This window comes from Gorilla gorilla, chromosome 1 (genome assembly GCF_029281585.2).
Source record: "Gorilla gorilla gorilla isolate KB3781 chromosome 1, NHGRI_mGorGor1-v2.1_pri, whole genome shotgun sequence".
NCBI classification, from domain to species: domain Eukaryota; kingdom Metazoa; phylum Chordata; class Mammalia; order Primates; family Hominidae; genus Gorilla; species Gorilla gorilla.
This window is the reverse complement of record NC_073224.2, coordinates 43,666,899-43,693,581: the sequence shown is the minus strand read 5'-3', so window position 1 is coordinate 43,693,581 and position 26,683 is coordinate 43,666,899. Positions and strand designations below refer to the sequence as shown.

General features: G+C 38.0%; 1 protein-coding gene across 16 annotated transcripts in view; it reads left to right on the top strand.

The window, feature by feature from the left end:
- The window catches only part of RPS6KC1 (ribosomal protein S6 kinase C1), a 221,514-nt gene that overhangs the window by 72,555 nt on the left and 122,276 nt on the right, over positions 1-26,683 (top strand). For 9 of the 16 annotated variants that reach the window (XM_031001489.3, XM_031001490.3, XM_031001491.3 and 6 more), the window contains one exon: positions 6,396-6,758. The exons of 6 other annotated variants lie outside the window; for them this stretch is intronic. In XM_031001489.3, the coding sequence (XP_030857349.2) occupies positions 6,396-6,758 (363 nt within the window). Of the gene's footprint in view, positions 1-6,395; positions 6,759-19,508; positions 19,618-26,683 lie in introns of those variants that run through there. One more of the 16 variants, XM_055371362.2, reaches the window with a different exon arrangement.

Here is a 26,683-nt window from a genome sequence, read left to right as displayed (position 1 = left end):
TGAAGAGATTTCATTTTATGGAGGGGAGGCGGGGAGAAGACATATTTGGTATAGAAAACTCAGCATGAGCTACTTGCATACTGGTAATGGGCTTGATGTCCTGGAGGCTAGAGAAAGTTATGGAGAGTAGCAGAGTATAAAGTTCATTTGGCAAAAAATGAAGCCAAGTGATGGATCTTTATTATGATAAGATAGCAGTATTAGGGTTGTAATTAAGATTGCTGTGTTGTTTTCTGGGCTTATTTTGTTGTTTTACCAAATCTGTATGAGGTATTCTGAGGCTCTTTTTGTACATTTTCAAGGATGAAGCATAATAGACATGACCCAAGAACGTTATAAAAATGTGAAACTTCAAAGGAAAGGTTCTTTTTTGTAACAATAGCTATTACTAAATGATGAATAGGGAATCACATACAGGAATCTTAACTAGCATTAAGCTTTAGATTTAGGTATTCACTTAAAATCATGTTTATAAGGGCTTCTTTCTTAATGGAAACTGATATGTATGTCTTCTACCTTAGGGTAACCTTTGTTCTACTGGCTAGATAACTTGCTTTGTGCATGGAGCATGAGTCATTGCTACTAGGAAAAATAGAAATTCCTTTTTGTTGACTATGGCAATATTTGAACCTCAGGGCTCAGTGAAAGCTATCAGCTAATAATAATGAGGCCATGTATTTTATATATAGTCACCCATGAGAGACCACCTGTTGTTCTAAAGGAAACCGATCTCTTTTTACAGATGGTCTTCAAATACAGATTTCTGATAGTTTATAGTATAAAGATTTATTCTATGGCAACTCAACCTGTTCCCCTGGGGCCTGTCTTTCAGAGATGGTGTCCTAGACAGATTTCACTATACTGCCCTACTCTGAGCAGTTCAAAGCACAGAGGTAAGGGTAGGTAGGTGAACTGGGATGCTAAATAAACGCCTATGTCTGTAGCTGCTTTTTAACAAGTCACCTGGGGCCCTCTAATAGCCCTGAGACTTGAATTTCTGTGATACGAACCTGGAGGCAGAACGCTTTCATAGAACCTTTGACTTTTTCCCCTTGTATCACTTCCAAAAAAAGCTTAGGTTTTTGCCTTGATGGTGTTGGTGAAGGATGCACCTTTTACTCTTGCGATGGCCCAGAGGGCCTGTTTAAGTATGGGGTTGACTTCAGGTTGGTTTAACTTTTGACAAATAGTCTCTGTATTGTGTCAAATGTCAGTGATTGCCCTGCCTTATCCACAATGTCCTTCCTACCTAGACTGAGAACCTGTCACTTGCTTGTTGCTCCCTGTGTCTTTCTTGTTAACTTTCTTTCTGGGCTTCAGGGAGCTAGTTTGCGGTTCATATGATATTTATATATAGTTTTGTATGAAATAAGTTGAATCGTAGTGTGATTTCTAGGAGTTGAACAAGCACTGTATTAAGCAGATGTGTTAAGTATATAATATAAATAAACTAGGCATTGAATATTTACATATAATATGTTTATAAATAAGATTGATTGCTGTGGTGGTGAAAGGAGTTTTTAAATGTTATCTTGCTCGAGCTGGCCGGAGAATACGTCATTGAGAAGAAGGGAATTTAGAAACTGCTTAAATATGGAAGAGAAAGATATCAGTGAGTACTAGAAGATGATTGGTTGCATTGTGTGGTCGAGGAGATATGGTAGGGTTAGGCTTTTCAGGCATGGTAAGGTGCAACTTCAAGAGGATAATTAAAGGAATAAGGTGGGCAAGGAAGAGGTGTCAGGGGTTTGCCTGCTTTAAACAGATCTGTCTTTGTACTCATATCTAACTCCTTTTTTAAGTTTGGAATTCTTGACGCTAGCTGCTGGTTGATCCATAGAGGTTTATATTTCACAAATGATGCCTGTATAACTTTCTTTTACTCAAATAAATTCCCAGTATTGGCCCTTGATGCATCTCCTTTGATATCTTTTAGATATTGAACTTAAGGGCTTACCATACACAAAGTATATTATTAAATTCTATATTATAGAATTACCTATAATCTTACCATACACAGAAAATCACTGTTAATAGTTAGTGTATGTTTCTAGCCTTTTTTCTGTGTGTGTTTGTTTTTAAAGTAGAATTATAGTATACATACTCATTTGTAGTTTGTTGTTTTTGCATAATATAAGACACTTTAGCATTAAATATTCTATAAAATGATTTTAATAGCTGTATAATATTTTATCATAAGGAGATATTATAATCTATTGTTAGGAATTTGTTATTGCCACATTTTTAATAATTTTTGTGATGGACAGATGGACATTCTTGTATGTAGATCTTTTTTGTACACCTCTGATAGGTTTTGGTATAAATTGCTGAATTTCTGGGTGAAAGAGAGAAGCAATTTTGCGCTTTTGATATGCATTGGCAAATTGTCCTCTTTATAAAAAGTTTAAAGTAGATGTCTTTTTATTTCTCTGTGCTTCTTCTGGTTTGGCTATATAAATTTCTCTTTTTTATCTGCTGGTGTGTGTGTGTGTGTGTGTGTGTGTGTGTGTGTGTGTGTGTGTGTTTGCTTGCTTTTAAAGATGCCGAATTAAGAAATTATTTAGAATTTGAAAAGGAACACTTTGTATAGAATGTTTATTTACTTAATCCTACTATCTTTCTCTCTAGGTATTTTAATGGTCTTTCTTTTTTGATCTAATCTCATTTAATCATGATTCTCATTGCTAATAAAATATGATTTGAAAGGTAAGAGGAAATATGACTATGGTACCAGTTTTTTGTGGTCAAAAGCCAAGAAACAGAGTATACATAACTTTGCCCTCTTGCCCTTTGGTGTTATTGTTATTGTTAAAAGGAAAAATGGGGCAAAACATGAAACAGAACAATGTGATAGATGGTGTGAAGGTTATAGTGACAAGATACCAGAGAACAGACAAAAGAGATCTCTAATACAGCATTTCCTTTCTTTTGTGATTAGCTATATAAACCAGAACTTTTTTCAACCTTATCTATTTGTTTATCAGTTTCAATGGGCTAGATTATATATTGGCATCATTTAAGGAAATAAGTTTACATTGAAATACATAAAATATTTTAAAATGAGAAGAAAAATCTCATAAAATTTATATATATTTCTTAGGATAGTAGATAAATAACTGTAGATTGCTATAAAAGATTCTTATTATGAAGTACTGTTACTGTCTGTATGGCTGAAATGTCAGAGAACTGAAAAGATTTTCACTAGGCTCAGTGAATCTCATTTGAGATTGTTGGTTTAATGAAATCTGTTGCTTTTTGGGAATAGAATTTGTTCTTTTTGGGCATTCTAAGGACTTGAAAAAAAGTTGAAAATGAGGATATATATTGACAGGGTGCCAAAGCAGCATCTAAAGCTGATTAGAAATTTGAGCTTAGTGGCCAGTAACATGTTTTTACCCTAACTTACTTTATTTGATATGAAGTAGGCAATTTGAATTTAAAATAGGGGTTGGCAAAACTATGTTCTGTGGGCTGAATCTGGCCTGCCACCTGTTTTTGTATGGCCTGAAAACTAAGAATGGTTTTTGCATTTTTAAATAGTTAAAAAAATTAAAAGAATATGATTTTGTGGTTTTGTGATGGGAAAATTATAAGGAATTCACACTTCAATGTCTGTAAATAAAGTTTTACTGGAACACAGCCGTGCTTATTCATTTATATATTGTCTATGGCTGCTTTTGCACTACAACGGCAGTGTTGAGTGGTGACAGAGACCACATATGGCCTGCAAAGCCTAAAATATTTACTTTCTGGCCCTTTATAGAAAAAGCTTGCTGATCCCTGATCTAGAATTGTATAGTCTAATCCACTTTTAATTTTGATTTAGTATATAATCCTGAGGATATCATTTTCTTTTTAATTTTTTTTCCTGAGAAACTTGGCAGATAATGTTCAGTGGTGAATGCAGATCTCATAGTTATTTCCAAACTAGTTTTTATATAACTCTGTTGTCAGTCTTATTTAATGGTATAGATCACTGGCTCTCAAATGTAATCTTCACATCTCTGGGTGTTTCTGAGATATTTTCAGGGAGTTCATAAAGCAACACTGTTTTGATAATAATGCCAGGACATTCTTTGTCTTTTCACCATATTGACATTTGCCCTGATGATGCAAAAGCCGTGGTAGGTGAAACTGCTGTGCTTGGGCATGAATCAAGGCAGTGTCACCAAACTGTAACAGTACTCATTGCACATACTTATAAAACCAATGCTAATTTTTCCTAAGTAGTAGAAACTGTTACATTTTGTTAAATCTTAACCCTTGTCACTTGTCTTTTTAATATGCTGTGTGAAAAAATGAGAATTATACATAAAGCACTCTGCATACGGAACTACCATGGTCGTCTTGAGGAAAAGCACTTATGCAGTTGTTTGAGCCATTAGCTGAACTAGCTGCTTTTTTCATGGGACACCATTTTGCTTGAAAGAACAATTAACAAACTGTCATTATTCAGACTTGTGTATTTGGCACTTTTTTTCTTGAAAGGGAGCGAAGTAAGCTGACACTTCAAGGAAAACAACTGATATTATTTGTTGCCAATCATAAAATTGGAGTTTTCAATTCAAAATTAGGATTTTCAGATAACCTCTGTCTGCCACTTTGGGTTTGACAGTTTCCCAATACTTAAATAGTTTTCTGATGAGATTGGTAGATAATGAAATGTTGACATATGATTTTTTGGGATAATGAAATGTGCTGTCAACATTTCGAAGATCTTTATAACTAAGGGAACCAGTATTTTCAGGATGACCAATGTGTGATGTTATAAATTCATGCACAGATAAAAGATCCATTCAGTGTGCAAGACAGACCAATGGATTTGAATGTAACAGAAACAGAAATTTCATTCATAGGATTTTATATTCCACATTACAACTAAGCTTTAAAAACCTATCACTTGTTGAGTTTTGGTGTAGTATCAAAGAACAATATTCACAATTATTTGAAAAGGCTAATACTTGTTTCTTTTTCAGTTACATTATCTATGTGACATTTCCTTCATATCTTTCATCCAAAACAACATATGACAACAGATTGTGAGCAGAATCAGATATGAGAGTCTAGCTATCTTCTGTTAATCCAGACATTAACAAAAATGTAAAACAATGTAAAACAGTGCGAAAATGTAAAACAATGCCACTTCTTTCACTAACTTTTTTTGTTTTGGAAAATATAGTTATTTTTCATAAAAATTATCTTAACATGTAATGGGGCTTTAATGCTTTATTTTATACATTTCTAGACTTCTTTTGTAAATATCAATATTGGTATTTAATAAATATTCACAGATACAATTCACATGAACAAAAGCTTTTTAGAGTCCACAATCATTTTGAAGAATATAAAAGGCAGTCCTGGGAGCAGAAAGTCTGATATGTATTGTGGATCATGCTCATTTACCGTGATGTCAGTTATATGAACTAGGAGAAGGAATTTTCACTGCTAAATAATTCAGTAGCACCTATTACCTCTTTTTTGTCTGAAAACTAAGGTGGAAATATACCTTTCCAGAAGCTTGTAGAAGAGGCTGAGATGAAAATGTCTAAAAATTCAGTTTTTAAAAAATGCTAAATAGCATACATTTTCCAGTTACGGATGGTTACCTAAAAGCACACTTCTGAGGATGCATTGTGTAGTTGTTATATAGTTACAGGTTGAGTATCCCTAATCTGAAAATCTGAAATCTGAAACACTTCTGTCCCGAGCATTTCAGATGAAGGATATTCAACCTGTTTATGTAATTGTTATAAAAGTTATAATATAATGATAGTCTATTATGCTTTATATGCATTAACTCTATTCCTCATTTAAAGACTTGCATAATAAGTAATACTATTAAGTAACCTGCTGTTGGTCACACAGTAAGTTTTAAGAGCTGGCGCTGGGCTTGGTGGCTCATGCCGTCTAAGCTACTCGGGAGGCTGAAGTGGGAGGATTGCTTGAGCCCAGGAGTTGGAGTGCAGCTGGACAACATAGCAAGATGCTGTCCTCAAAAACAAAAACAAAACAAAAAAAAGAGAGCTGAGATGCAAGTACTTTTTCCTTTATTAAAATGCTATTATTTATAGCAACTGTGTGTACAGGCAACAGCTTTCTGTAAATAGCTTACAGGATCTTGTGGTAAAGGCTCTTTTTGGCAACCAAACTAGATAAAGATTTGTCTTCAATTTTAGTTTGATGATTAAGTCAAGAAGTTGTCTTCCAGAGTTATAGAGAGACAGTAAAATGAATGGACTAAGCCTAAACAAATTGCTAGACACTGACTTCCATCAGTAAATTACAGCCTTCCAAATTGACTTGGATAATATGAAAAATGAATAATTAGCATGATTTGTATTCGTTTGGCTGATTCTCAATTTAATATCTGTTTACTATTGTGATCATATTTCTAGGCTTCTCCAGTGACAGTGATCTGGTATCTCTTACTGTTGATGTGGATTCTCTTGCTGAGTTAGATGATGGAATGGCTTCCAATCAAAATTCTCCCATTAGAACTTTTGGTCTCAATCTTTCTTCGGATTCTTCAGCACTAGGGGCTGTTGCTTCTGACAGTGAACAGAGCAAAACAGAAGAAGAACGGGAAAGTCGTAGCCTCTTTCCTGGCAGTTTAAAGCCGAAGCTTGGCAAGAGAGATTATTTGGAGAAAGCAGGAGAATTAATAAAGCTGGCTTTAAAAAAGGAAGAAGAAGACGACTATGAAGCTGCTTCTGATTTTTATAGGAAGGGAGTTGATTTACTCCTAGAAGGTGTTCAAGGTATGGTTTTATGTATATTATGTTTTGGCATGCTCTTTTGTTGGTATGTGGGAAAAAAAGTACATACATATATCTTCTGTATAGTCTTACAGAAATAATACTGAAAATGAGAAATTACTGAAGCTTAAAAGACCTATATATGGATATATACTTTAAGTTCCTTGAGATGTTAGACATTATCGGAGGTACTTAACCCTCTACTTTTAATCAATTCATCCACAAAAACAGGATTTAAAAAAAAGTCAGCATGTCTTGAAGTCTCTTGTATGAATAATAATCTTTCTTTTCTGATTTGAAAAGGCAGCGTTTTACCGGCCTTCATCTCTCTCAGGAGTAATTCACAGAGATTCTTGATGACCTGAAGAGACAAAATGAAATGGATTTTTAAACTAAGAGCATAAAAGTTTCTTGGGTTTGCCGACTATTCTGTTCTTTGTAGTTGTAGTAAATTCTCATTTAATTAATGGAGGTGATGTGGGACATGTAGAACTGACTGTAACTGAATGTCTGTATATAGAACTTACTTTTTTGAAGTATCAGCTATTGTTTTAACCCTTAAACTTTTCCTTATAAAAACAGAATGAAGCATTCTGCATTTAGTTGCATGACTTTTTGGATGCAGTAATCAAAGATTGATATTGACATTCTTCCAGTGGTTTCATTTACGGAAGATCATCATTTTCATTGTTCTGTGGTCTTGGGTTTGTCGGTACCATTCAGATTACCAGTCTCCTGTATTACTAACACTTTTTACTACAGTACTTCTCACTATGCCTAGTATCCTGTAGTCCAGAAGCCTTTTGTTATTTCTGGAGTATAAACTTTCAGTTTTATAAAATGGTGTACCTGCCTGTATATGGAGGGTCCTAACTGCTTCTTAACCAGGATTTTGACCATTTCTCTTGTTTTTAGGTTTCACTCCCACTTCCTAATGCCACCAATTCCTGAATTTTTGGAGAGTTTTACCACGCCATGTAAATCAGGCAACTTTCTTGATTTCCTTTTAGTAACCTCTCATCCATCTACCTTTTTTTTTTAAATTATATTCCATGGCAGCTTTTATATTCTAAAATTTTGTTGCTGTTACCTTCTCAGTTTCTTTGTTCTTGTGGGGTTTTGTCTTAAAGAAATTTTTGACTGCCATGTTAATAGAGTTTCTGGAGGGAGAATAGCTAAAGAAATGTGTTCAGTTTGCCATCTTCAACTGGGAATTCAGATTTCACAATTGTTACTTAATTTCGGTGGGCCTGAGGATCAAACAGCTATTAATGTTTTGTGTGTATAGCAATAAGAGGAGCTGGAGTCTTGTTTCTTTTTTCATTAGTTATTGTCTTACTAAAGTTGCTTATATAACCATTTGGAACCTGTTAACACAGTTTCAAATAATTGATTCTAAATTCATTTTTCATTAATTTTGTCATCTTGATATGATTAATATTAGCTATCACTTTTAAGGTTTCTAATTGATATCTAATTTTGAAGTTACTTGTTTTCTTGCTTTGATGGAAAGATCATTTTCACCCTAATTTTATTTTTCAAATGGTTTTATAATGTTAGGTTTTTTTTTTTTTTGAGATAGAGTTTCATTCTGTCACCCAGGCTGGAGGGCAGTGGTATGATCTCAGCTCGCTGCAACCTTTGCCTCCGGGGTTCAAGTGATGCTCCTGCCTCAGCCTCCCTAGTAGCTGGGACTACAGGTGTGTGCCACCATGCCAAACTAATTTTTGTATTTTTAGCAGAGACAGGGTTTCACCATGTTTGCCAGGCTGGTCTCGAACTACTGACCTCAGGTGATCTATCTGCCTTGGCCTCCCACAGTGCTGGGATTACAGGCGTGAGCCACTGCACCAGGCCGTCTGTTGGGTTTTTTGTTTGCTAGTGGAGCATTCTGGTCTTAAAGATCTATTCATTTTTATTCTTTGCCTTAACTCTCATTTTGGGTTGGGAGTTTAAAATGGGTATGAGTTATAAAAAAATCTGCTCTGACATTTTTTCCATTTCTTTTCAGAGAATTATGTGCTAAAACATCACTGGTGTTTAATTGACACTAATAAAACACATCAGTGTGGTCAGTGTGACATTTTTTAAGTTATTTGCATTTAATCTTAGAACATTTCATAATGTTACCACTTGATGGCACCAGAAAAATAAAAATCTGTGCTTCAAAATGAGAATTATAGATGCATGTCAGAAAATAACAAATAATTGGTTAGTTACTTTGCTGATTATGGTGGTGAATTATTTCTCCACTAGAACTTGATACCAAACCTACTAGACTGCTATCTTAAGGAACATTACGATTTAACCATGTATCTCCTATTTAATGCATGTTTGTCTTTTTGAAAGCACAATCTCCATTCCTGCTCTGGATTGGTTTCTGTTATTAATATGCCACAATTCCAGAAGTTAATAACTGACTAAATTGATTTTAGTCTTTTATTGTTTATTCATAATGTGATCAATTTTTATTCAGACAAACTATGGGAACCACAATCATAGAATTCTAATTTTTAACCAGTATATAAAAGAACCTTTGTTTCAGTCCTCCTGGTTACACATTTGACCCTGTGTCAAATGTAAGATCAGGACAGTGCTTCCAGTCCATGGATTCTGTACTAGCATACTAGTCACCACCTAACAGACATATGGGCATTGTCCTTCAATTTCTGGGGAAACTGGGGGCTCTAGTTGTGAGCTTGATTTGACCTTTATTTTCAGAAGAGATGTTTCCTTGGGTAAAGTTTGTTCTGGGGTGACAAAACTGTTAGTGAAATATCTCTATAGCCAGTAAAACGTATGAATCATTTAAATTGAACTCTTCATAACATTTGTTCTTGTGACCTTTATTGGCATGGATTGGCATGCCTTATAATAAAATAAGTATTTCTGGATATCTGATAATACAGAGAAAATAAGCTTTCAGAGCTAAGTAGTGCTTTATACAAAGATTCTTGTGGGTTGGCAAATTTTGTTATTTTGTTACTAAACTATTCATCCTAAAGAAGTTTATCTGGGTTGTTAGTAGGTCTGATAAAGATGGCTTGATGTTTTTCTTATTTAACTGGTATTTGCACAGCTGAGACCACATGCAAAACACAATAGCAACAGCTCTCTTTGCCCATCCGGCAGAGAATAAGTATACCCTGATAGTGGTAACTTTGAATTCTCTTTGAACCTGACACTTCACTTACTCCCTCTTAGAAATGGTTCTTGGAATGAAAGTACTGTCTACTCTTCTAAATTCTCAGGTCTTTATGGATTTAAGAGAGAAAATCCAAAAGTCAGAGTTGAAGGAATCAACTTGAATTTTTGAAAAGGATGTTGCAATATATATCACACTTTCCTGTCCATCTTGTTTATATATTACTGAAAGTGGCGGATATGATTAATCTATGTGTGGGCTTATTGGAGTGGTTGTGGTAATATAGAGTGGTAAATGGATTACATAAAAGTATCAATAAAATGTTTAAGTAATTTATTACATGCCTGTCACTGTACAAGGTATTTTTCTTAATCTTCAAAGGAACCCTATAAGTTGAACTATGACTGGCCATACTGGACTTTGTCTAAGGACACCAAAATTTAGAGGGTGCAAACATTTAATATAATGATTCTAAAAGCTTGGCACCTAGTTAGCAAGAATAATTATTTAAAACAGGAAGCTACCAGATGGCGAGCATTGTTAGTAACACCCATCTGTGGGCTACATCATGAATTACAGAGTCGATTTGAGAGCTGGTTTTGTGTAGTTTGTTCCAGGTGCCAAAAGTACTGGTTTGATGTCTTTGTAAGGTAGATATTGTGATCCCTGTTTTATAGGTGGAGAAAACTAAGACTTACATAAATTAAGCAATTTGCTCAAGGACACAAACTAGTAAAAGTTGAGCTAGGATTTTAATCTAGGTCTTTCTGAGCCTAAATCATATTTTCTTCGTATTGTACTATGCTACTTCTCACATGTTCCTCCTAATTAGATTAGCATTTTAAGATGGAGAAGTGGGAAATCCTCTCCATTGTAGAATATTTGAAAACTTTCTTATTTTGAGTATTTGTCATTTTTCCTTCTATCCATTTGTTTGTTTTCACTCAGCCATCTATTCATCTAGTTGATCGTTCAACAAGCATTTATTTCTTGTATGTAGCAGGCCCTGTAATAGGGAATATAAAATGGTTATTTTCTAAAAATATAGAATAAAATTGAGCGACGGCCCTTCAAGATGAGATGTTTCTGTCAACTTAATAGCATGCTAATATGACCCATGATTTTGTAGTGTATATCTTGTTGAAAATATCTGGTAGATTTGCTGCCATAGTTATACCTGTTGCTTTTCACTTAACTTGATGTTGATGCCACACTTAAAAAATACCCCATTATTTCCCCCTGCCCTTCTCACTCTTTTTCTTTTCTTCCTGTCTCATTTTCTTCCTTCTCCTCTCCTTCCCTTTTACCTCCTTTCCTCTCCTCTTCTCTTCTCTTGCATACATTATGAGTGACATTTCATAATATATTTCTGGATATTGTTGATATCCAATTTTTCTTTGAAGATTTTGTTGGTATTTTTGACCAGTGAGACTATTTTTAATGTTAGTACTCAGATTAAGAGATGCAAACATTTTCATTCTGGTAAATGGTATAATAAGCAGTACCAAACCATTTTTTATAGTTTATTCTTGGGTAGATATGTGCTAGGCTATCAGGGATGTCCAGACATATTTCAAACACCATGACCTTGTATGGAGCTTGGACCGTTGATTTATTCCATGAATAAGAGTTACTCAAATATTTAGAAACCCAAAGGATAAAGTTTTTGGCTTTGGAAATAGATAGATAATATGAAAAAGGTAGTAAGTTTAGGTTTGATAAAGGGAAGCAAGTCATGTGATTTTGGTATTTAGGGGATCTTAGAACCAATCCCCTGTGGATACTGAAGGGCAACTGTATAAAATTATAATTCTGAGAATAGAGGTAGTTTTCCTTCTTCCTTTTCAATTTGGATGGCTTTTATTTCTGTTTCTCACCTGATGCTCTGGCTAGAACTTCCAGTACAATGTACAAGAACATTGGGAAAGCAGACATTCTTGTCTTGTTCCTGATATCTCAGGGGGAAAGATTTCAGTCTTACCGTGGAATATGATATTAGTTGTTGGTTTTTCATAGATGCCCTTTATCATGTTGAAGAAGCTCTATTCTATTCCTAGTTTTTTGTATGTTCTCTTGCAAGGGTGTTGGATTCTGACAAATGCTTTTTCTGCATCACTTGAAACAATCGTGCTTTTTTTCTTCTTTGTTCTATTAATGTGGTATATTACATTGATTTTCTTATATTGAACCACTCTGGAATTCCTAGGATAAATCCCACTTGCCACAGAGATTTTTATCTTAAGTTTGAACCCAGTTGTGCCTTTTGGTATCTCTTGTGTATTTTGTTTATCATTGTAATATGGTTGGAAAAGAGGGACTGCTTATTGAGGTATGAGCCTTCTATCCGTCTCTGTCTGGAAGTTGAGATCTTATTTTTCAATAGGGAGGAGTATTAAACAAATACAGAATATTTCTTATTTTATTTTATTTTTTCCTTCAGTTGTGACCTGTGACCTGAATGTCATGAAAATTTTCCACAGCTTTTTCTGTTTTAAAATAAAATGTGTACTTTTCACTATGATTTAATAAATTGCCTTGAGAATTTTTCAGATCTTAACTGTTTTGAAACTGGCTAGAAGGAAGCATTTTAAAACAGTCTAATTAAGATTTTTAAAAATAGAGATTTGAAATGATTTAAATATGCCACTTAGTCTTCTGTCTTCCCTCCTCATCAGCATTCTGTTTTTTCCTTTCTTTAGTTGATCCAGGAAGTGTCTGCCAATAGGAGTAAGCAGTTACTAATGCAGTGAACTCAGAAGGAACTATTTCATAGGTTCAGAGAGAAGACTTACAGATTCTCTGTTCTCAATATTCACAAATGAAAAGAGAGTTGCTTTTTAAATTATCCTATACTCAGGTAATTCTCTTTCAGGTTTTGTGTTAAGACTAGATTTTCAGCTCCAGGTAGCAAAATCGCAACCAACTCAAAGAGGCTCACATAGAAAACATTGTTTTAGTCCATCTGAAAAAGAGCGTTTTATTCCATGTAAATGATTACATATAGCTCAATTCAGGTGTTCAAGAAATGCCAACAGGTCTCTGTCTTTTTATTTGCCTGTCTCTGTTCACACCCTGTATTTGCTATCCCCTTTCTCTTATTTGATTTTATCTTCATGGCATGAAAGATAACCCCTGACTAGCTCCAGGTTTACAAAGACTTTGTCCTCAGGATCCTGGAGGAAGAGGGTATTTTCCCTCATAGCTCCAATAAAAGCCCCAGGGAGGATTGGCCTGGCATGCATCACATAGCTTTCACCTCTGTCTTTGTAACCTGATTAGGCATAGGTTATTTGGTCATCCCTGGAAAGGTGGACAGAGCTATCCCTGATGCACTGCATGAACTGAATGGCATAACCATGGAATGTGGAAGGAGTGGATCAAAATGAGGAAGGGATGTTAGGCAGAAACAAAAAAAACACATTGAAATGTTATCTTCTGCTTATCTGTCATGGCCCAACAGTGCCGTTTATTATCCTTTCTCCCCTGGCCTTAAAAAACAAAAATGATTGTTTTGGTTGTTCATGTGTGTTCTCTTACATGTTTCTTAGATGATAATTCTCTAGAGAACCGGCATGGTATCTACTTTTTTTAAACTTTTAATGGAAGTATATTATATATACAGAAAAGTAAATATCATAATCATATAGCTGAATGTATTTTCACACATGGGACACTCCCGTGTGACTGGCATCCAGATCAAGGAGCAGAATTTGGCCAGCACCCTAGAAGCTTCTTCATCTCCCCTCTTCAAAGGAAATTATTATTCTGATCTTTAACAGTGTTGAGTGCAAGAGGTCTGCTTTTTCTTTTAAGAAATATTTTGGAGGAGTCTTGCTATGTTGCCCAGACTGTCTTGAACTGGTCTCAGGCAGTCCTCCTGCCTCAGCCTCCCAAAAAGCCAGGACTTCAGTGTGAGCCATGGCACCTGGCTCAGGTCTGCTTTTTTCTATTCCCATTCCTTACAAGGGCAGGGTTCCAGTTTTGAGAGCCTGCTTTCTGTTGTTTCCACCCTCTTCTCTGCAATTTCCATTATGGACGATGATGGGGAATGGGTTGGGGTCTTGTTTCTCTTTTATTTCTGTAGGATCCTGACCTTTCTCTCATTTTCTTCTTTCCCTTTGGCCTTTCACTGCCACACCTTGAAGGGGTATCACTCATTTTCTATATATATCTGATTCTTCCCCAGTAGGAAGGTTTTACCAAGGCTCTCACTTTTTATTTTCTTCACTTTCGAGCCTATAAAGCCGGTTTTTTTTAATTTTTATATTTTATTTATATTTTTATTTTTTTTTGAGATGGAGTTTCACTCTTGTTGCCTAGGCTGGAGTGCAATGGTGCAATCTCGGCTCACCACAACCTCCGCCTCTCAGGTTCAAGGGATTCTCCTGCCTCAGCCTCCCGAGTAGCTGAGATTACAGGCATGTGCCACCACGCCTGGCTAATTTTGTATTTTTAGGAGAAACGGTGTTTCTCCATGTTGGTCAGGCTGGTCTCAAACTCCTGTCCTCAGGTGATCTGCCCACCTTGGCCTCCCAAAGCGCCAGGATTAGAGTCGTGAGCCACCGTGCCTTGCCACAGCCTGTTCTTTGACTATCAGATGCCAACCTGTGTTTGGCATTTAGTTGGGCTTCCTTTTTCTCTTTTGTTTGTTTGTTTGTTTGTTTGTTTTTTCCTGTGCTTTGGTTTAAGTCCAGTTTGCTCTCTCTCTCTCTCTCTATATATATATATATATATATATATTTTTTTTTTCCTTCCCCCCACCCCCACCAAGGGATCTCTTAAGCTTTTCTTCCTCTGGTCACCACATCCATTGGCTTACAATAGGGGGCCCTGGGAGTGCTGTTGTAATTTGGTTGGTTTTTCTATTTACAGATAATCCAAAGGTCATGGTATCTTTGTTTCCTAGTGGTGCTGAAAATGTGAGTCATATGTGGATTTATTTGTGCTCTTGGTTTTTTGTTTGTTTCTTGAGAGGTTATGTGGAGACATTTGAAATTTGGTGGCCACTGTTGTCCTCTAGGCCCAAGAGTTCACACAGATTGATTTCAGAATGTTCAACAACTTTTGTATGCCTAAAATAAACTTTACTTGGTTGTGATATGCATTATCCTTTTTATATATCGTTGGATTTAATTGCTAATATTTATTCATTTATGTACAGGCTTACCTTGTTTTGTTGTACTTTATAGCACTTCGCAGATTTTTTTTTTTTAAACCAAATAGAAGTTTTGTGGCAACACTGTATTGAGCAAGTCTTTTGGGGCCATTTTCTTTTTTTTCTTCACAACTTTCATTTTAGGTTCAAGGGGTACATGTGCAGGTTCGTTACATGGGTAAATTGTGTGTCACAGGAGTTGGTGTGCAGATAATTTTGTCACCCAGGTAATCGGTGTAATATTTGGTAGGTAGTTTTCCAGTCCTCACCCTCCTCCCACCCTTTACCCTCAAAGAGGCCCCAGTGTCTATTGTTCCCTTCTGTGTCCATGTGTACTGAATGTTTAACTTCCACTTATAAGTGAGAACATGCAGTGTTTGGTTTTCTGCTCCTATATTAATTTACTTAGATTATGGCCTTCAGTTCCATCTTCTGTTGCTGCAAAGGCCATGATCTCATTTTTTTTAATAGCCGCTTAGTATTCTGTAGTATATCTGTACCATATTTTCTTTATCCAGTTCACCGTTGATGGGCATCTAGCTTGATTCCATGTCTTTGTTATTGTAAATAGTGTTGTGATAAACATGTGTGCATGTGTCTTTATGGTAGAATAATTTGTATCTTTGGGCATATACCCAGTAATGGAGTTGTTGGATTGAATGGTAGTTCTATTTTCAGTTCTTTGAGGAATCTCCAGACTGCTTTCCACAGTGGCTGAACTAAATTACATTCCCACCAGCAGTATATAAGCATTCCATTTTTTCTGCGATGTCACTGGCATGTGTTATTTTTTGACTTTGTAATAACAGCCATTCTGACTGGTATGAGATGCTGTCTCATTGTGGTTTTGATTTGCATTTCTCTACTGATTAGTTATATTGAGCATGTTTTCATATGTTTGTTGGCTGCTAGTGTGTCTTCTTTTGAGAAGTGCCTGTTCATGTCCCTGGCCATTTTTTAATGGGGTTGTTTTTTACTTGTTGATTTGAGTTCCTTATAGATTCTGGATATTAGACCTTTGTCAGATACATAGTTTGCAAATATTTTATCCTGTTCTATGGGTTGTCTGTTTATTCTGTTGATAGTTTGTTTTGCTGTGCAGAAACTCTTTAGTTTAATTAGGCCCAGTTGTCAGTGTTTTTGTTGCAAATTTTTTTGGAGTCTTTGTCATGAAGTCTTTGCCTGGGCTGATGTGTGGAATGGTATTTCCTAGGTTTTCTTTTAGGGTCTTTATAGTCTTAGGTTTTACTTTTAAGTCTTTAATCCATCTTTAGTTGATTTTTATATATGGTAAAAAGTAGGAGTCCATTTTCAGTCTTTTGCATATGGTAGCCAGTTATCCCAGCACCATTTTTTGAATAGGCCATCCTTTCCCCATTGCTTGCTATTGTTGGCTTTGTCGAAGATCAGATAGTTATAGGTGTTCTGGGTTCCATAACCCAGAAATAAAGAAGGGTTTCATTGGTCTGTGTATCTGTTTTTGTACCAGTACCATGCTGTTTTTGTTACTATAGCCTTGTAGTATATTTGAAGTTGGGTAGTGTGATGCCTCCAGGTTTGTTCTTTTTGCTTATGATTGCTTTGGCTATTCAGGCTCTTTTCTTATTCCAAATGAATTTTAGAATTTTTTTCTTATTCTGTGAAAAAATGTCATTAATAGTTTGATAGGAATAGCATTGAATCTGTAAATAGCTTTGGGGAGTATGGTAATTTTAATAATACTGACTCTTCTATCCATGAGCATGGAATGCTTTTCTATTTGTTTGTGTCATATCTGATTTCTTTCAGCAGTGTTTTGTAATTCTCATTGTAGAGATCGTTTACCTCCCTGGTTAGCTGTATTCCTAGGTATTTTATTATTTTTGTGGCTGTTGTGAATGGGACTGCATTCTTGATTTGGCTCTCAGCTTAGACGTGATTGATGTATAGAAATGCTACTAATTTTTGTGCATTGATTTTTGTATTCTGAAACTTTGCTGAAGTTGTTCATAAGATCTGGGAGCCTTTGAGCAGAGACTGTGGGGTTTTCTAGGTATAGTATCTTGCGAAGAAAGATGATTTGACTTCCTCTCTTCTTATCTGGATGCTTTTTATTTCTTTGTCTTGCCTGATTGTTCTGGCTGGGACTTCCAGTACTATGTTGAGTAGGAGGGGTGAGAGATGGCATCTTTGTCTTGTTCTGGTTCTCAAGGGGAATGCTTCCAGCATTTGTCCATTCAGTATGATGTTGGCTGTGGGTTTGTCATGGATGACTCTTATTATTTTGAGGTATGCACCTTCGATGAGTAGTTCATTGAGGATTTTTAACACAAAGCGATGTTGAATTTTATCGACAGCCTTTTCTGTGTCTATTGAGGTGATCATGTAGTTTTCATTTTTAGTTCTATTTATGTGGTGATCACATTTATTGATTTGCATCTGTTGAACCAACCTTACATCCCAGAAATAAATCCTACTTGAGCATGGTAGATTAGCTTTTTGATGTGCTGCTGGATTCCGTTTGCTAGTATTTTATTGAGGATTTCTGCATCTTACATTCATCAAGGGTAGTGGTTTGAAATGTTTTGGTATCAGAATTATGCAGGCCTCATAGAATGAGGGAGGAATCCCTTGATTTTTTTTTTTTTTGAATAGTTTCAGTAGGATTGGTACCTCCTCATTTTTTTTTCTTTTTTTTTGAAACAGAGTTTCACTCATTGCCCAGGTGGGAGTGCAATGGCATGATCTTGGCTCACTGCAACCTCCCCCTCCCGGGTTCAAGTGATTCTCTTGCCTCAACCTCCCAAGTAGCTGGGATTACAGGCGCCCATCACCACGCCTGGCTAATTTTTGTATTTTTAGTAGAGACGGGGTTTCATCATTTTGGCCAGGCTGGACTCAAACTCCTGACCTCAGGTGATCTGTCCGCCTTAGCCTCCCACGGTGTTGGGATTACAGGCATGAGCCACCATGCTTGGCCATCCCCTCTTTTTTATACATGTGACAGAATTTGGCTATGAATTCATTTTGTCCAGGGCCTTCTGTTTGGTAGGTTTTTAATTACTGATTCAGTTTTGCAACTTATTATTGATCTATTCAGATACTCAGTTTCTTCCTGGTTCAGTCTTGGGAGGTGGTATGTTTCCAGGAGTTTACCCATTTCTTCTAGGTTTTCTAAGTTTGTGTGCATAGAGGTGTTGGTAATAGTCTCTGAAGGTTTTTTTATTTTTATTTTTTGAATTTTTGTGGGGTCAGTAGTAATGTCCTTTTGGTCATTTCTGATTGTGTTTATTTGGATATTTTCCCTTGTTTTCTTTTTTAGTCTAGCTAGAAGTCTGAATCTTATTTGTTCTTTCAAAGAACCAACTTAAAAAAATCGTTTGTATGGTTTTTCTCATCTCCATTTCATTCAGTTCTGCTCTGATTTTGGTTATTTCTTTTCTTTTGCTACCTTTGGGATTGGTTAGCTCTTGTTTTTCAGGTTTCTCTAGGTGTGACATTAGGCTGCTAATTTGAGATCTGACTTTTTAATGTGGATGTTTAGCACTGTTAACTTTACTCTTAACACTGCTTTAGCTATGTCCCAGAAATTCTGGTATGTTGTATCTTTTTTTTTTTCTTTTTTCATTAGTTTTGTTGGGTGGAGTGTTCTGTAGATGTCTGTTAGGTCTATTTAGTCAAATGTTGAGTTTTGGTTGTGATTATATTTGCTGATATTCTGCCTCAATTATCTGTCTAGTTCTGTCAGTGGAATGTTGAAGTGTCTCAGTATTACTGTGTGATTATCGAAGTCTCTTTATAGGTCTCTATGAACTTGTTTCGAGAATCTGGGTGCTCCATTGTTGGGTGCATATATATTTAGGATAGTCAAGTTTTTTTGTTGAATCGACCCTTTATCATTATGTAATGCCTTTCCTTGTCCTTTTTGATCATTGTTGATTTAAAATCAGTTTTTTTCTGGAATGAGAATGGGAACCCTGCTCTTTTTTGTTTTCCATTTGCTTGACAGATCTTTCTTCATTCCTTTACTTTGAGCCTGTGGGTGTTACTGCATGTGACATGGGTCTCTTGAAGATAGGATATAGTTGGGTCTTGCTGTTTATCCAACTTGCCACTCTGTGCCTTTTAATTAGGGCATTTAATCTGTTTATGTTCTTCTGGTTAAGAACCATTACTGGGGAGCTAGTATGGTCTTTTGGATGTAAGGAGACACTCTGGCTCCTAGAGTTGCCAGAGTTCTTGCACTGGTTCTTTCTCATTTGTGTGGGCTGATCTTCCTTTAACTGTGGTGTAATTTGAGTATAGTCAGTTGGCTTTATTTCTGGATGTTTTCGGGTGGATGAATGTTTGTAAAGGGTCTTTGCTTGTGGCTGATTTCTTGGCATTGGTTTCACAGGGTTGCAAAGTATTTTTGATGTTGAAGTTTGGGCTGCCATCCAGTAGATGGCGATTAAGCAACCACTACCCTGATCAGTCGGCAGCCAGCAACATAAAAGCAGTATTCCCTCTAACAGCAAAAAGATTGCGACTTACTGAAGGCTCGGATGATCGTTAGCATTTTTTAGCAATATTTTTAAATTAAGGTACGTACATTGTTTTTAAAGACATAATGCTATTGCACTCATAGTACACTACGAATGGTGTAAACATAATTGTTATATGCACCGGGAAACAGAATGTGTGACTTGCTTTATTATCAAATTCACTTTTTTGCAGTGGTCTGGATCAGAACCTACAATATCTCCAAAGATATGCCTGTATATGTATTTTTATTTTTCATAGATTAGGTATATTTAGCAAATTTAAAAGTAAATTAAAGACATCGTGGCCTTTACTACCGTTGTGTAGTTTATATCTCTAGAATATAGGGTCATTCTTCTTCATATCCACAATATATTTATCATACTTAACATATTCTATGGGAAGGATTTTAATAGTAGATTCAATTTCTTTAGTAGATATTCAACTGTTTTATATATTTCTTCTTTCGTGAAACTCAGCAAGTTCTATTTTTCAAGAAATTTGTCTGTTTCACATAAAAGGTGAAATTTAGTTGTAGAAGTGTTTATAGTGTCTCCTAATCTTTTGGATGTCTGTTGGGTTTTTCTGGATTTTGGTTATTTGTTACGTATTTTTTTTTTTCTTATTCACTCATGTTAGCATTTTATCAGTTTTTTTAATATTCAAAAGAATTAACTTTTAACTTTTATTTTGCTGTTCTGTGTTTTCTATTTTATAGATTTGTATTCCTTTCTCTCATTCTACTTACATGAAGTCTGAATATTCTTTTTATTTTTGAGTTAGAAGATTACATCTTTGAGTTTCAGCCTTTTTTTAATATACGTTTAGGATTATTAAATTTTCCATTAAGTATTTGTTTAGCTACCTCCTATAGATTTTGGTATGTCAAACCTTAGTTATCAGTTCAAAATATTTTTCATTTTTTGTTTTGGTTTTTAAATCTCATTTTCTTAGTTTTCTATTGGTGCTGTAACTACTTAACATAAACTTAATGATTTTCAAAACAAATTTTTAATTTTATTGTTTTGTAGGTTAGAAATCTGACGTGAACCACACTGGGCAAAAAAATTTTTTTTTTCCTGGAAACTGCACATAAAAATAACTGTTTTCTTGTCTTTTCTAGCTTCTGGTGGCCACCTGCATGCCTTTGCTTATGGTCCCCTTTGTCCATCTCAAAGCCAGCAGTTTTGCATCGCTCTGACCATTCTTTCATAGTTACACTTCACAGTGATCCTCAGCCAGGAAAGGTTATCTGGTTTTAAGGAGCTATATGATTGGATTGGGCTCATGTGAATAATCTAGGATAGTTGCCCTATATCAAAACGCTTAACCTTAATCACATTTGTAAAGTTTCTTTAGCCACGTAAAATAACATAGACACAGGTTCTGGGCTTAGGGCATGAACATCTTCAAGAGTCCCATCATTATTCTGCCTCCTGTACCTGTGAATTACTTAGAAGCATGTCATAAATAGCATAAGCATATTGTTTAATTTTCTGGCAGTTGGAGTTCTTTAGTTTTTTATCTTTTAGAGACAGGGTCTTGCCTTGTTGCTCAGGCTGGAGTGCAGTGGCACGATCATAGCTCACTGCAGCATCAAACTCCTGAACTCAAGTGATCCTCCCACCTTAGCCTTCAGAGTAGCTGGGATTATAGCTGTGAAAAAAATCATAGAAATGGGAATCTTACTATGTTGCCTAGGCTGGTCTTGAACTCCCATCCTCAAGAAGTACTCCAGCCCCAGCCTCCCACAGTGCTGGGATTATAGGTGTGAGCCACTGCACCTGGCCCCCTTTCTTGACCTTTCTAAGTCTACTTTACCAGCTTGTTCTTCCCCACTTGATCTTTAAATGCTGAAATTCATCGTGACTTGGTTATCAACCTTCTTAGGCTCTTTACCCTACTCTCCTTAGGTGATTTCAGGATTACTTACTTTAATAACTGTCTACAACAGCAGTGTACAATAGCAATATCATATCAACACATATGTAATCTTGAATTTTCTAGTAGTCACATTAAAAAAAAAGATTCAGGGCCAGTGCAGAGGTTCACGCCTGTAATCCCAGCACTTTGGGAGGCTGAGGCAGGTGGATCACGAGGTCAGGAGATCGAGACCATCCTGGCCAACATGGTGAAAACCCACCTCTACTAAAAATACAAAAATTAGCTGGGCATGGTGGTGGGCGCCTGTAATCCCACCTACTCAGGAGACTGAGGCAGGAGAATCACTTGAACCCGGGAGGCAGAGGTTGCAGTGAGCTGAGATCGCGCCACTGCACTCCAGCCTGGGTGACAGAGCAAGACTCCCATCTGAAAAAAAAGATTTATACTGCTGACCAAGGTAGGTAACAGTCTTTCCTGAAGCAACTAAAAATACCAGACAATATATTTAACAATGATTTTCGAGACACTGGGCATCAGGTAATGAAAGACAGTGATTTCTGAGAGGAAACAAATGAAGTTAGGCTCATGATTGTCCCAGATTGCTGTCTTGAATTTCTAGGTTGTGGTGCAGGGAGAAGGAAGCCATTTGGATCCTGGCAGAACGTTCTCTCTGAGTTAAGAAGATGAAGTTGAGAGGCTAGGAAGAATGAAGTTAGAGTTTGTAGTTAGAGCTTGCAGGATACGATATTTAGAATTATTGCCTGATGTCCAGTGTATTGTCTAGAGGAGAGATAATGGTACAGAGATTGGTAGTGTCTCCTGGAATATACACAGAGTACTCATTAGTGTATGCTGTGGGGAAACTACTCAAGACCAAAAAAGATATCCCAAAAGGATTACGAGACACAATTCTGGTTGCTCACACAGGGCTAGGAATAGTGTCTTCCTAAGAAGTAGTCTCAGAAACCTCAATCATGTGGCATTAGGTAGAATACATAGAAGGAGTAATAGTACTGTGGAATAATAATTAGGCCCATCCCCACAAGTCTTTTAAAAAATACATAATTTTTATTTTTTTCAATTTTTTGGTAGGTACATAGTAGGTGTATATATTTATGGGGTGCATGAGATGTTTTGATACAGGCATGCAATGTCAGATAAGTACATCATGGAGAATGGGGTATCCATCCCCTTAAGCATTTATCCTTTGAGTTATGAACAATCCAATTACACTCTACGTTTTTAAAAAATGTACAGTTATTATTGACTATAGTCACCCTGTTGTACTATCAAATAGGTCTTATTCATTCAGTCTGTTTTGTTTTTTTTTTTGGGTATATGTTAACCATCCCACCTCCCTGTAACCCCCCACTACCCTTCCCAGACTCTGGTAACCATTCTTTTACTCTCTGTGCTCATGAATTCATTCTTTTTTTTTTTTTTTTTTAATATTTAGATCCCACAAATAAGTGAGAACATGCAATGTTTGTCTTTCTGTGCCTGGATTATTTCACTTAACACAATGATTTCAGTTCCATCCATGGCGTTGCAAATGACAGGATCTCATTCTTTTTCATGGCTCAATAGTACCCTGTTGTGTATATGTACCATTTTTTCTTTATCTGTTCATCTGTCAATGGACACTTAGGTTGCTTCCAAATCTTGGCTATTGTAAATAGTGCTGCAGTAAATATGGGAGTGCAGATATCTCTTTGATACACTGATTTCCTTTCTTTGGAGTGTATGCGTAGCAGTGGGATTGCAATTTTTTTTTTTTTTTGAGATGGAATCTTGCTTTGTCACCCAGGCAGGAGTGCAGTGGCACGATCTTGGCTCACTGCAACCTCCACCTCCTGGGTTCAAGCAGTTCTCCTGCTCATCCTCCTGAGTAGCTGGGATTGATTACAGGCGCCTGCCACCATGCCCAGGTAATTTTTTGTATTTTTAGTAGAGACGGGGTTTCTCTGTGTCAGCAGGATGGTCTCGATCTCCTGACCTTGTGATCTGCCCACCTCGGCCTCCCAAAGTGCTGGGATTACAGGTATGAGCCACCGTGCCCGGCCGTGGGATTGCAATTTTTATTTTTTTTGAGGAACCTCCAAACTGTTGAACTATGTACAACATAATGCTTGTACTAATTTACCTTCCCACCAACAGTGTACCATGGTTCCCTTTTCTTCACATCCTCACTAGTATTTGTTATTGCCCGTCTTTTATATAAGCCATTTTAACTGGGCGGGGATAATATCTCATTGTAGTTTTGATTTGCATTTCTCTGATGATCAGTGATGTTGAGCACCTTTTCTTATGTTTGTTTGCCATGTGTATGTCTTTTGAGAAATGTCTGTTCATATCTTATGCCCGTTTTTTGATCGGATTATTAGATTTTTTCCCTATAGAGTTGTTTGAGCATCTTATATATTCTATTAATCCCTTGTGAGATGGGTAGTTTGTAAATATTTCCTCCCATTCTATGGGCTGTCTCTTCACTTTTTTGATTGTATCATTTGCTGTGCAGAAGCTTTTTAACTTGATGTGATCCCATTTGTCCATTTTTTGCTTTGATTGCTGGTGCTTGTGGGGTATAACTCCAAAAATCTTTTCCCAAACCAATATCCTGGAGATTTTCCCCAATGTTTTGTTGTAGTGGTTTTATAGTTTGAGTTCTTAGACTTTAAGTCTTTAATCCATTTTGATTTGATTTTTGTGTATGGCAAGAGATAGGGGTGTAATTTCATTCTTCTGCATATGGGTATTCAGTTTTCCCAGTACCATTTATTGAAGAAACTGTCTTTTCTTCAGTGTATGTTCTTGGCACCTTTGTCGAAAATGAGTTCACTGTAGGTGTGTGGATTTGTTTCTGAGTTCTCTATTCTGTTCCACTCATCTATGTGTCTGTTTTGATGCTGGTAGCTTGCTGTTTTGGTTACAATGGCTCTGTAGCATAATTTGAAGTCAGGTTATGTGATTCCTCCAGTTTTCTTCTTTTTGCTTAGGATCACTTTGGCTATTCTGGATCTTTTGTGGTTCCATATAAATTTTAGGGTTGTTTTTCTATTTCTGTGAAGAATGTCATTGATATTTTGATCAGGATTCCATTGGATCTGTAGATTGCTGTGGGTCATATGGACATTTTAACAATATTGATTCTACCAATCCATGAACATGGAATATTTTTCCATATTTTGATGTCCTCTTCAGTTTTTTTTATCAGTGTTTTATAGTTTTCATTGTAGAGCTCTTTCACTTTTTTGGTTAAGTTAATTCTTAGATATTCAGTTTTATTTGTGACTGTTGTAAATGGGATTACTTTTTAAATTTCTTTCTCAGATTGTTCACTGTTGGCATATAGAAATGCTACTGATTTTTTATTTTTTATTTTTTATTTTATTTATTTATTTATTTATTTATTTATTTATTTTTTTATTGATCATTCTTGGGTGTTTCTCGCAGAGGGGGATTTGGCAGGGTCACAGGACAATAGTGAAGGGAAGGTCAGCAGATAAACAAGTGAACAAAGGTCTCTGGCTTTCCTAGGCAGAGGACCCTGCGGCCTTCCGCAGTGTTTGTGTCCCTGGGTACTTGAGATTAGGGAGTGGTGATGACTCTTAATGAGCATGCTGCCTTCAAGCATCTGTTTAACAAAGCACATCTTGCACCACCCTTAATCCATTTAACCCTGAGTGGACACAGCACATGTTTCAGAGAGCACAGGGTTGAGGGTAAGGTCACAGATCAACAGCATCCCAAGGCAGAAGAATTTTTCTTAGTACAGACCAAAATGAAGTTTCCCATGTCTACTTCTTTCTACACAGACACAGCAACAATCTGATTTCTCTATCTTTTCCCCACCTTTCCCCCTTTTCTATTCCACAAAACCTCCATCGTCATCATGGCCCGTTCTCAATGAGCTGTTGGGTACACCTCCCAGACGGGGTGGTGGCCAGGCAGAGGGGCTCCTCACTTTCCAGAAGGGGCGGCCGGGCAGAGGCGCCCCCCACCTCCCGGACAGGGTGGCGGCCGGGCGGAGGCGCCCCCCACCTCCCTCCCGGAGGGGGTGGCTGGCCGGGCAGGGGGCTGACCCCCCCACCTCCCTCCCGGACGGGGCGGCTGACCGGGCGGGGGCTGACCCCCCACCTCCCTCCCGGACGGGGCGGCTGGCCGGGCGGGGGCTGGCCCCCCACCTCCCTCCCGGATGGGGCGGCTGGCCGGGCGGGGGCTGGCCCCACACCTCCCTCCCAGTGGGGGTGGCTGGCCGGGCGGGGGCTGGCCCCCCACCTCCCTCCCAGTCGGGGCGGCTGGCCGGGCGGGGGCTGGCCCCTCACCTCCCTCCCGCATGGGGCGGCTGGCCGGGCGGGGGCTGGCCCCCCGCCTCCCTCCCCGACGGGGCGGCTGGCCGGACGGGGGCTGGCCCCCCGCCTCCCTCCCAGACGGGGTGGCTGGCTGGGCGGGGGCTGCCCCCCACCTCCCTCCCGGACGGGGTGGCTGCTGGGCGGAGACGCTCCTCACTTCCCAGACGGGGCGGCTGCCGGGCAGAGGGGCTCCTCACTTCTCAGATGGGGCGGCTGCCGGGCGGAGGGGCTCCTCGCTTCTCAGACGGGGCGGCCGGGCAGAGACGCTCCCCACCTCCCAGATGGGGTTGCGGCCGGGCAGAGGCGCTCCCCACATCTCAGACAATGGGCGGCCGGGCAGAGACACTCCTCACTTCTTAGACGGGATGGCGGCCAGGAAGAGGCCCTCACTTCCCAGACTGGGCAGCCGGGCAGAGGGGCTCCTCACATCCCAGACGATGGGCAGCCAGGCAGAGACGCTCCTCACTTCCCAGACTGGGTGGCGGCCAGGCAGAGGCTGTAATCTCGGCACTTTGGGAGGCCAAGGCAGCCGGCTGGGAGGTGGAGGTTGTAGCTAGCTGAGATCACGCCACTGCACTCCAGCCTGGGCAACATTGAGCACTGAGTGAACGAGACTCCGTGGGCAATCCCGGCACCTCAGGAGGCCGAGGCTGGCAGATCACTCGCGGTTAGGAGCTGGAGACCAGCCCGGCCAACACAGCGAAACCCCGTCTCCACCAAAAAAATTCGAAAACCAGTCAAGCATGGCGGCGCGTGCCTGCAATCCCAGGCACTCGGCAGGCTGAGGCAGGAGAATCAGGCAGGGAGGTTGCAGTGAGCCGAGATGGTGGCAGTACAGTCAAGCTTCGGCTCGGCATCAGAGGGAGACTGTGGAAAGAGAGGGAGAGGGAGA